This window comes from Drosophila serrata, unplaced genomic scaffold (assembly GCF_035046125.1).
Source record: "Drosophila serrata isolate PLE 108 unplaced genomic scaffold, ASM3504612v1 contig_26, whole genome shotgun sequence".
Classification (NCBI taxonomy): domain Eukaryota; kingdom Metazoa; phylum Arthropoda; class Insecta; order Diptera; family Drosophilidae; genus Drosophila; species Drosophila serrata.
The window spans coordinates 166766-179291 of NW_028256924.1; the positions used below are offsets into that span (position 1 = coordinate 166766).

Sequence of the window (12526 nt, forward strand, 5' to 3'; positions counted from 1 at the left end):
GGCTGCTATGCCAGAAAACGCCGCAATCCACAATCACCGGAATCGCTCCGACGCGTTGGACGCGGTATGGCGCGTTTCTGTCGTCGCCGGCGGTTTTTCAATTCCCGCCGATTTTGCAATGTTTTTTCGTGACGACGACGACGCCGTCGCCGCTGCCGCCGGGCGCTCTCTGTGCGAGTGCGTGGATGAAGTGCGCTCTCTGGCCCGCTTGGGACAAAAATTGAGATCGTAGGGGAAAATATTCCAAAAGGTTAAATTTAAAAAATACCTGGAAAAGCTTTTAAAAATGTATTTTTTATTTTCTTTAATAAATTTTAGTTTTTTATAGATTTTTAATGTCTACCTTTAACATACTGTACTTGTTTTATCGACAGAAGGGTGTTCCCACTGTACCTTGAAGTTTACATTAAGACTCATTAGTTTTTGTTTCCTTTTTAACTGCCTTCTATCTCACTCTGGCGCTGTCTCCTATTTTACTCACTCAGAAAAGTGAGTGAAAAAGCACAATGAAGATGCAAAGGAGACAAGTTTCCTAATCATGAGGTTTCTCTCAATGTTATTGCAAATTCTCTGCCTCTGTCTCCGTCTCTGCCGCATTTGACGTTGCTGCGCTGCCTGTCATGAAGTAACACTTCTTATGCTCGTTTTTACAGTTACTGTTAAAGTAAAATACACTTTTTTTTTAAATTTTATTTTTCTCTTTTTCCCGCCGTCACTGAAGGATTTATATTGCCAGAACTTTTATGGCTCTTATCGATTTGCTTTGAATGAAAAACCGTCCCTCTGTTCGGCGTGCCATTCTCTCGAGAGCTATGGCCCAAAATTAATGATGCCCCCTGAGTGAGCAATTTAATTAAAAATGCCAAGTCCCTCGAAATGATGTGGTGATGTTAGAAGTTAGGAGTTGTCCTTATCAATGGTTTCCTCAGTTATGCTAGCACTTGACGTCACAATTGTGATTGCGGGTGATTAATAAATAATTTTTATCTATGTGATTAATTATTGAAAAGTTTATGCAGTTCAATAGACTTTAAATGCGGGTATTAATGGATTTTAAGTAATAATCGAGATATATTGAGAAACTATAGAAGTTCTTATCTTAAAATATATATTCTTCCAGTTAATTATTCATTTGTTTTATCGATAAATTATAAAATTTTTAAAATACACATTTACAAAATTTTATTACATATTTCAAATATAATTTGCGAATTAAAACTTAACATTAAATGGCCTAATATGTAAATACTTAGCAAAATTGTAGAAAAATATTTGAAAATCTAAGAAGTTGTATGAAATAACAAAAATGTAAACAAAAAACTATTAAAACTACTAAATAAAAACTCAAATTATAATAATAATATTAATACAATTAATACAATATAATAGTTTCTTGAAATCTCTGAAGAACATGTCACACAATATTGTTTTTATCTAGCTCTCGTGAAAAATGATGAATTTTTCATTTCCGCAAACATCTCAGTTCGTGATTACGTGGGGTTTTCAGCGTTTGCAGAGATGTATTTCCGTTCCATTTGACACCGCCTACCTCAATGGGTTAACTAAGTTCTGTTTTCTAATTAAATGCGGCGATAACAATAACAATATTAGCGAAGAACAGCAAACAAATCGCTCGCCTCTAATTTGACCTTTTTTTCAGTTGCTCTCTCTCTCTCACTCTGCTCTCTCCTTTGCTCTCTGACACTCTAGTCACTCACAGTTCAGTTACTAATCACTCAGAGTGCTTAACAGAACGAACTTGCGCTCTCATTCTCACCACTTCCCTCACCCACCTGTGGTGGTGGTGTTGGTGTTGCGCCCGCCGCTGTCTCGCTCATTCGCACTCGCCGCTCACTCACTCGCTCGCTCAGCTCTCCCACCCACTGTTGCTCCCGCTCGCACCTGCTGGCATCGCTGGGCGCCTGTTACTTGGTTCGGCCAAACCGCCGTTCGTTTGTATGCGAACTATGCTTCCTTTTCACTCGAACGACGCGAGTAAAGTCGCGCTGGCGTTTCGTTTCCGAATTGCTCGATTTTCGACTTTGGACAAGCGAGGAAATGACAGAGGCAGCAGATCAAACCTGTTTTCAGTTTCCATTGCAGCTGAGAAGGAGTTTGAGTTTGAGTATGAGTATGAGTATGAATCTGAGTCTGAGTCCGGGTCCCGTCTTGGCTTAGCCATCTCATCTTGTCCGTTGTTTACAGCTTAATTTGCCTGCAAACCGTCCGGTGCGTTCCGCCTTTCCCGAGAGTCCACGTGCCATGTACAGTGGGGCATCCCTAGGGAAAGTCATAAAATAATTACATATTTTGAATAAATTTTAATTGAAATTTAAGTAATTAAAATAAAGGAAATGCCGAGATATTGAGTATTATAGAATCATATTTATTTATTAGTTCATGTTATTTATGTGCTAGATTTATGAAATTAATTTAGTTAAGATCCCTAGTCAAAGGTTTCCCTACTCATTTGTGTCTCTGCAACATCTAAAGTTCGTTGTCGCTTGTCGTCATTCGTTATTCGGATTTTTGAGTACTGAGCGCACTGAGCAGCGATTGCTCCAGCACCTCTCGAACTCAAACTCAAACTCAAACTCCGGTGCGAACGGGCTCCGTCTATCCATCAGTCATTCATTCAACCGCCAGACGCGGCGCAGGCCAGTTGAGTTTGTCAGTCTCTCTCTCTTTCTCTCTGTCTTTGTATTCATACTCCCCCTTTTTTGCCGCCTCCTTCGTTTTATTTTACTGCCTTTGTTTTGTTCTCCGTTCGTCCGTTGCTCCGTTTTGCCATTTCTCGCCTTTCAAAGGCACGCGAATGCGAATATGTGTATAAGAAAACGCGCAACGGCCGCTCGCGTTTTGCCAGCGATTAATGGTTTTAATCAGCTTCGCTTCATACACTGAGCGAAAAAGCGGAAACGGGATTTGCAGGGAATTGTTTTGTAATTCAAAATAATTTTTTAAGATTTTGTAATATATATATCACATTTTGCTAATTTCATTTATATTGGAGCTTCAAAAATAAAAGTAGTATAAAAAAAGATCTAATAAATAAACATTTCAATTAAATATGTTTATAAAATATTCATTGGATTTTATAAACTTTTTAAGATTTATTTCTTGAAGTGTTTCTCATAATATATTGTTTGATTATGTACTTCTTGAAACAAAAATTTATTAAAATTGTTTCTTTTTTTTAAGTGTACGTGCTTATTTTTCTTATCACTGAGATATTTCTTTGAACTCTAAAAATCGCAACATATTTTAAAGCACAAATTTATTGTATGTGTGGATCTTGGAAATGTAATTTGTATTTAATACACAATATAAGATCGATTTTCAGTGTTGTATATTATTAAAAATTACTCTCTTATTAACAGTAAACTATTTGTGATCTAAATCTAATTAAAGCTATTTTCTGAGTAAACAGTTTATTTTGCTCAGTGTTAATACTGTCTAAAAAAAGTATTTCTTGGGGATTTTTTTTTGTATTTCGTCCGGTTGCATTGTTTTTATCAGTTCTTAGAAGAATTATTCGTCGACATATTTTGATTATAATTTGTTGTGGTTTCTTCTACACTCGAAACGTAGTTAAATCTTATTGTATTTGTATGGACATTACTCATACGCTTTCTTTTACAGTGTGTTCTTATCAGTTGTTTCGTATTTAGTTTTGCGTTCAGCAAAAAATCCATAAATCGCCGAATTGCAAATGAGAATTAGAAAGTAGAAATAGAACTAACTGTATGACCTTGAGACAGATAGGAAAGTTAATTTTTCGATTAAGAAGGTGCTGGGGAATTATAAAGTATTAAAACGTAATTAAAAAGTAAAGGTTCTTTTATGAGAATTCTCTTAATCTTACGTCTCAGTTAACTCCATTAATGGAACCTTCTGTTTAGTATAAAATATATCTTGTCTTTGTATTAATTTAACTAATATATCTTTTCCAACCTTCTTAATTTCCAGGACTTGCCACAAGATGTTAACTTGGCCTTTTTGTGGCTACTTCCACCTGCCTGAGCAGCAGCGATATTGCTTCACGTAGACTTAGGAACTTCCGGTTACTTCCAAAAAGAAAACCATCAGCACAAGCAACACTGCCAGATATCAGATATATATCAGATATAGATAAGAGATCGATATATATATAAGCATATATATATATATTCGCCGCCGACGTCGACGCCTTGTTCTTCGCGATTTCGTCGCCGTCAGCGTTCGCCGCCGACTGAGACGAAAGCTGCGAAGCAACGAGCGCCAGCGAAAGCCTCACCACGGACGCATTTATGGATGCGGGCGGCCTGCCAGTCTTCCAGAGCGCCAGCCAAGCAGCCGTCGCCCAGCAGCAGCAGCAGCAGCAACAGCAGCAACACCTGAATCTCCAGTTGCACCAGCAGCACCTGGGACTACACCTGCAACAGCAACAGCAGCTGCAATTGCAACAACAGCAGCAGCAGCAGCAGCAACAGCACAATGTCCAGGCACAGCAGCAGCAGCAAATCCAAGTGCAGCAGCAACAGCAACAGCAGCAGCAGCAGCAGCAGCAACAACACTCGCCCTACAATGCCAATCTGGGAGGAGGAAACGGCATTGCTGGAATCCCTGGCGGCAACGGAACTGGCGGCCCTACAAATCCTGGAGCGTTACCCTCGGCCACCGGCGAGTCCGGTGGAATGCCAGCCAAGAGGCAACCCATCGTTGACAGGCTGCGACGCCGCATGGAAAACTACCGGCGGCGTCAGACGGACTGTGTGCCGCGTTATGAGCAGGCATTTAGCACCGTTTGTGAGCAACAGAATCAGGAGACAACCGCCCTGCAGAAGCGATTCCTTGAGAGCAAGAACAAGCGGGCGGCCAAGAAGACAGACAAGAAGTTGCCGGATCCAAACCAGCAGCAGCAGCAGCAGCAGCAACATCAGCAACACCAGCAGCAGCAGCAGCAACATCAGCAGCAGCAACACCAGCAGCATTTACAGCAGCACCAGACCATGTTAGCCGGACAGCTGCAGAGCAGTGTTCATGTGGTGAGTTCAGATATATTACTCTTATCTACAACAATATTATTTAATTTTTATAAATTAAAATTTAGAGAAAGAGTTAGAAAACTTATATTCTTGCATTGCCATGGCTTCTGTGGCGTCTTAAGCTTGTGAAATCCATTCAAAGACTCACAAAATTGAGTAAGAGTTTTGGAATTATCTCGTCGAATGCAAATCGCATCCAAAAGATACGCGATTGCTGCTGAGGGTAACATGTATCTCATCAATGCACGGGGTTGCCTCACATTAGAGCTGTTGCAGCTTTTTGTGGGCCTCAAAAAGAGCAGGGAAATAAATACAAAGCCAGCAATCCAAGCGGAGAATGCACGTACATACAAAACATATGTACAAACTATACAGATACAGATATATATACACAAAATAATAATGAGGTCAGCGATTTTTTTTCCGTGTGCGCTGTGCTGTATTTATTTTTTGTTAGTGTGTCTTTGGTTTTGAGTTCAGTTTCACGAACTGCGCCGCCGACTTGTATCTACAAGATACAAGATACATTCGCTGTAGCTACAAGCAATTGCTGTACTTAGCTGACTGTTTTTTCTTTGACGTTCCTTTGGCTGCATTTGAAAATACCTAAATACCCACCTTGAACAAAAGCCAAACCGCAAAATATCTATATGTATATAAAGCTATGTATTTTTTTCGCAAATCAAAAGATTTCTTTGCTTTTTTTTTCTGAGTGATGCAAGCCTCGGCGCGAATCTCAACAAAACGGCCTCCGTTCTCTATAGCTTATATAATTGTTGGCTTCGTCAAGCGACTTTTGTAATTACCAGACGCAGAACTCTCGAACTCGAAACTTGGATACTGAAGCTGCACCTGAATCCGGACTAAGAGTTTTCTATTTCTTTTATCTCGGGGAACATATATACACATATATACACAGAGCACTCTTAGAACGTGAGTTATTCCGAGATCGGTTTTGAGTGGAAAAGTTTTTCCGCATCCGCCTAGCATTTGTCGCTTTCCTCCTTTCCCTTCCCCCCATCAGCACGTAATTATTCATTGCCGACTGACTGCCATAGTTGACGATGATTTGTTCCCTTCATTTGAATTCTTTTTGAATGCAAAAAGTTGTCTCAATCCAACCGAGTAGCTAAGGATGAGGATGAGGATGAGGAGTCATAGCTAAGGTCTATTCGATGGTTACAAATAACTTTTTTAAGGAAGTATTCATACAGAATTGTAGTTGCATTTAGTTCAAGGATATAAAGATAATAGGTTTGTTCTATTACAAGTATTTTCTGCTTATTAGAATTATAATCGAAGGTTTCCCAAAGCTAAAAAGTTAATATTACAATGTGTTAATAAATATTTTAGGGGTATTTTAACATAAATCCTTAAACATAGATCCCTTAAATTTCTGCTGATTTAAATCATTTCAAGCATGCAAAGATAAATTGTATAGTCTTTTTTATTTTTTTTTTTTTGGTTTTTTTCTTTCTGAAAATCAATCTATAAATACCATTATAAAGATCTGAAATATTTTATTTTTGATATATTAAAAAAAAGGAGAAGTTGGCAAAGAAATCCTTCAATAATTGATCTTGGTACAATTTTTACAGTAGAAATAGAAATATAAAACATCTTATTTATCAAAGATTATGTCTTTGAAAGTGTCAATTTTATAATTATGATTTAAAATTCTTAAGAAATCTTTATTTACATAAAATCTTACAGTTGATATACCAAATATATGACTTCCTTAAGCTAACTAAAAGTGGGAATTCTAAATCTAATCTTTAGTATTCTTCAAAAAATCTCAAGGTATTTACAATCCTATTTAAGCTTGACTGAATTCGCTATGATATATACCTCAAATTAAACCCAAATCAATTTCCAATTTAACTGCTTTATAAATCTCTGAAAAATAGATATCGAAACTCTTGAAATTACTTTCGAATTTTGCCAATACTGAAGCATCTTTTGATTGTATTTAATAATCAATGCATTGCAATGTGGAGAGGGAGCGGTTAATCTAAGTTCGCTTTTCACTTTTCATTTCTTTTATTTTACTGCTTTTACTGTTTTGGAAAACTTTTACTGATTGTTGTTGTGGTGTGTATGCGTGTGTGTGTGTGTGTGGTGTGCGGTGAAAATCGCTGGAAATTGCGGCCAGCAGCAGTGCAACAACAATTGCCATCCTCGTAGCCGGTGCAACATGCAAAACAAGAAAGCAACATTGCCGGCAACAAACATATTGTTTATAATGCGTTGTTACTTTTTTACTTTTTAGTTTATTTGGGAAAGTCGCGTGTTGCAATTTCTTCTTCTGGCTGCACTTTTTCCCCCAGTTTTATTGGCTTCGTCTTGGTCTTTTTTTTTTTAATAGTTTTTTGTTGTATTTCATTCATTGTTGCCAATTTTCACTTCACTTTGGGTCGTGTGGCATTTTCTGACAGCCGTCAGTCAGTCAGTCAAAGTCTCGAAGCGCAGTCAACAAAACAGAAAGAAAAATAAAAAAATTGCATGAGCGATCTACTCTCCCGCCCTCCCGCTCTCCCTCTCAGGACCCCTGATTTTCCCTGGCTTTCCCAACCACCTCTCACCTCCTCTCCAAGTAGATTGTTGTTTGTTTCAAGTGCTCCTGTTGCTATACCCTGACAGAAGAAGGGTATTAACATTTTAGGTATCAGAGATTTATTAGGGAAGTTTATCTAGATTCCTTGATTTTTTGTGGGATATTTGATCATTGGTATCAGTTTTGGAAAATATATATTAAAAGATTTCAAATAAAATATAATAAATATTACTGATTTGTACCTTTTAATTATGTTATTTTTACTAAAAGTGCTGTAATGCACTGTAACTTGTCTTTGATACATACAATTTATACTGTTATTGCCACTAGAAGTGCTGTTATGTTAATTATAGAGCTGTTATATATACATAAAATGCTGTTAATAACCCTAAAAGTGCTGTTAAGCGCACTAAGTTAAATGTTATCTAGAAGTTAAAAGATTATAGATACTCTTTATGCTGTTATTCGTACTAAAAGTGCTGTAATGATCATTAAAAGAACTCTTATAAGAACAGTTGATGCTGTTAGGCCCTCTAACAGTGCTGTTATGCGCACTAAATGCTATGTTATCCAGAAATTAACTTATTTTTAATGTATGTTAAAGATACAAACCTGTAATAGCAGTTATGCTCCCAAAAGAGCTGTTGTGGGCGCTATTAAGTACCTTGAAAAGTAAATTAATTATCGTTCTTAACTCTAGAAATACTTAAAAATAAGAGAATAAGAGTATTAACCTATCGACTTGTCGGTGTCACCATCTTTTCCTCTTGTTGATGTTTTCGTTGCTGTTGCATCTTGATTGACAAGTGACAACATATTATTGGCGTATCGTTGCAGGCTTAGAGATTGGTTGTTGTTTTCGTTTTCGTTGTCGTTTCGGTTGTTGTGGTTGCACTTTGGCATTGTTTATTGTTTATTGCTTCTGCAGAAGTCGCCTCCCATGTGGGCGTGTCCCAAAAAGTTGACTAAATTACACCTGGAGATGGGGTAATTTATAAATACATATGTATTGGGGTTGTTAAGGTGAAATTTGTTTAACAAACATGTGAAAAGAGAGATCAATTTACGGAGGAGATAATAAAATCCAATATATTAATAGAAAATTTAATTTTGATATCTGAAAAATTAGTAAAATTACTTGAATTTAATGGTGTTAGATACTTTAAAGTATTCATAGGATTTTATTTGCATTTAAAAGATACATGGCAAAGCAAATATTTCTTCTGAGATACATTTTTAAAAAGAATTTAACAAAAATTTTAATGAAAAAAAACAATATAATCTTTTACTCTATATATTCAATATTCTCTGACTTATTTAAACATATTTTTTAATGCTTTTTAACATACATACATACTTTTTTACATACTTCTTTTAAGATCTAATTGGTAATATTTTAATTTGACATCTAATTTAAACTAGTTCTCTTTATCTCTAATCAAAAAATTTAAACAAAAACCTTTAGTTTTCAATACTTTATCCAGTAATTTAAGCTTTAAATTTCTAAACTAATATCCCACCATAAAATCCCATCTTAAAAATATATTTTTATTGCCTTGACTTGGCTCAATGTTTAATTTACCGCGCATTATTTCCAAGACCTCCTTCTCTACCTCCTTTTCCTCCTTACTTCTTTCTCCGGTTCAAACTTGTCGACAATTTATGTATTTTAAACATTTTACACATTTTTGTTAAATGCATCATTTATCTTCCAAGTTTGCCAGAGCGAGAAGCTACGGCAGAGACTGAAAATTGTAACCTACCCGAGGAAAAAAAAAAGGGGGATTCACCTTAACGGCGCCTGTCGCTGCACCCCCCTTTGCGTGGCCTCTGTCTTTTGGGGTTTGAGTGGGCCTGGAAAAAAGCAAAAAGAAAAGGGGGAAAAACAGAGGCGTAGGAAGGGGAGAATGCCGCCCGTCGTTGGCTTCAACAAAATCGATTCCATTTCGACAAATGGGAGAGAAGAAGGCAAAAAACAGCCGAAAAAAGCAAAACAAAGCAAACTGCAGACGGGGAGAACCGAATGCGGCCTGCACTTGACTACAGATGAGCGGGAAGATATATACTATATATCAGAGGATTGATATATGCAGTAAATATATATATACATGTATAGCAAATGATGTGCTGCGGGGCTATATAGCGAATGGAATAAATTATTGCTACGGATTTCTTCAATAATATTGTGGCAAACGAATTGCATGGCATTTCCTCTTACCTTATTTTTGTTAAAATTAAGCCAGATTTTTACTGAAGATATTAGGAAATTTGATAGAGGAATATTTTTAATGAGGTTTCTTAAAAATTTACAAAGTATTTGCCTTGTTTTCTTATTATTGAATTTATTTCTATGTCATCAACAACAGCCGAGTTGATCCAGCTGTATCCTTTTGTCTGTTTGTCCTTTAATATTCTCTTTAAGCTGTTGAGCTATCTAAATTAATCTTAATTAAGAGTTTTCTTATAACTTCCAATTTAAGAAAATTAAGAGTTACCACTTGATATATTTATAAATTATTTTTTGTAAACAGACAATTCAATGTCTACTCTTTTGTATACCCTTGCAGGTTATTATAATTTTAGTCAGAAGCTTAAAAAACACAGATGGAGTCATTTCCGATCCTATAAATCATATATATTCTTGATCAGCATCAACAGAGAAATCTTTCTAGCCAACTCAGGAATAAAATTTTTTTATTTTAATTTTTTCAACATTTTACCATCATAAAAATTGTAAAAAAAATGAACAAAAATTTAAAATTTTTTGAAATTTTAATTGAGTATGCAGATTTATTACCCTCATAAAAACTAACAGAGGACCGCTTTCCGAATTAAAATTAATGCTCTTTTGGCCAAGTTATGATATTTTTTTAGCTTTGATTTTCCCAAAAAATGATCATATAAAAATATAGATTTAAATTCTCTATAACTCACATATTTTAGATCTTTCAAAAGCATATATTTTTGGATTTGTAACATGAAAAATATTGGAAAGAATTAATAGTAAGCAAAAATGGGCTAAATTTTTAACTAATTTTAACAATGTTGATGTTTATTTTTGAAAATTTTAAATTTTGCTATTCTGCTTTAAAAACCTAACTAATTAAATAATTCCCTTATGATCAATTTCTTATTTAATTCTTGTTATTTTTTCTGTCTACAATTTTTGTTACATCTTAAGAATATTTAAGCAGAGTTTTAATATTTTTCATTAATAAATTGTTAAATATTTTTATATATCATTTAGAATGTTTATTCCACTCTTATTACCACTGTACCCCCTGCACAGTGGGCCGCCTAGCTTTGTACGCTACGCATTGCTCATTTTGGGGGTAAATTAAAGAGTTGAATGGAGATACATTTTTCCCATGCTACCCCACACTCTTTACACTTCAAAGGCTTCTTCGTTTTTTTGGTTTATTTTTTTTTGTGCGTGATATCCTTGTGCCTTGCACGGACCGTTGGAGGTAAGACGGAAAAGGTACTACTTGCTGGTACCTGGACAAAATAAAGCGGGTAGAAAGCAAGCACACACACACACCCACCCGTACAGAGTTTTGCATCTTTTATTTATTATGTTTGGCAAATTTCATTGCATATTAAAAATGCAATTTTCCAGAAGAAGAAGAGAGCTTTGGCATCGCCTTCCTGCTATCCTGCTATCCTGCCATCCGGCCATTTATCCTTTTGCCATCCTCGGCACCACAAGCTTTAAGTTTTTTAGGTTCTCCGGCTGGCTTTTGTCAATTGTCTTAAACATTTTAATTGCTTTACGTTTGTCGTTGTTGTCAGGGCAAAAAATAATAAACAAGAGAAAGGCGTAACACACACAGAAAATCCTGTACTGGCAAGTATGAGGTTCCGTGTGCCGAGTGTCCTGTGTGTCCTGTTTGTGTCCTGTTTGTGTGTGGGTGCGGTTTGTCGAGTGGCTGGCAGCCGTAGATTTTAACCCTTAAATAATAATCGTTTGGTAATCGCATTTTTTTTTTTTTGCTGTGTTCTTTTATTTAGGGATTTTCATTCATTTTATTTTGCGAAAAGGAGAAGTGGCATTTTTCAAGCCATCGCCACATCGCACACACATCCTGTGAGTGAGGCGCAGGAGCGAGAGGTCCCTTTTGCTGCTGTTGCTCTTTCGCTTTGCCTTTTTAAAATCGATAAACTCATTTTGAAGTTGTGCAAACACAGATACACATGTTTCCTTTTGGCCACACTACATGTTGCTTACTTTTATTTTCTATGCGTCTACTAAGCGACCCTCGAGTGTTTTCTTTGAAATCCTGAAGGATGCCGAAACTGTGAAGTTTGTAGATATAGCTTGAAGTTTTGGTAATTTCAAGTAATTAAATTTGTTGGAATCCAAGATTCCAAGATGTGTTTTATATATTAATATTTATGAAAAAGTAAAGGGAATTTTTCAAAAAGGAGATTTGAAACTAATTAAATGTATTACCCAAAAGTATGCTACGAAAACATACACTTTGCCTTTTGTAACCAAAATCAAATCAAAGCATACTTCTTTCTGTTTCTAAAAGTGATTTTAAATCCACATTTGCCATCATAAATATTTGGTAAATCTCTCAAGACCCCTTAAAGTTCTTGCCATAAATAAATGCTGTTCGTTGTGAAGGGATTCTGGGTAATTAATTGGATTAAACAAGGGATTGCAGGGACAGAGAGATGCATGGTTTGGTCCAGCATTTATGAAATCTGCACAACTCGAAACTATTTTCACTTAACCACCACAAACTGGCTCGTGTTGATGGGAATAGTTAACCCTTGAATGACGCCAGCCAGGCGCCATTCGGGGCTTCCTTTATGCACTCCACATCGACATCGTTCGTCCACATCCCAAAGGATGTCGAGGTCCCCGGGCATGCATTCAATTTGTGTGTCGATTACATGAAATGAGCTCTTTGGCTGTCCGCTTTCCCGGGAAATGGGA

At 36.3% G+C, this 12526-nt stretch overlaps 1 protein-coding gene across 3 annotated transcripts in view; it reads left to right on the forward strand.

Annotated features, from left to right (window-relative positions):
• The window catches only part of mam (neurogenic protein mastermind), a 90911-nt gene that overhangs the window by 23220 nt on the left and 55165 nt on the right, over window positions 1-12526 (forward strand). For 2 of the 3 annotated variants that reach the window (XM_086831160.1, XM_086831164.1), the window contains one exon: window positions 3970-5027. In XM_086831160.1, the coding sequence (XP_086687286.1) occupies window positions 4290-5027 (738 nt within the window). In that variant the 5' untranslated portion in view covers window positions 3970-4289. Of the gene's footprint in view, window positions 1-2625; window positions 2671-3969; window positions 5028-12526 lie in introns of those variants that run through there. The other variant, XM_086831166.1, reaches the window with a different exon arrangement.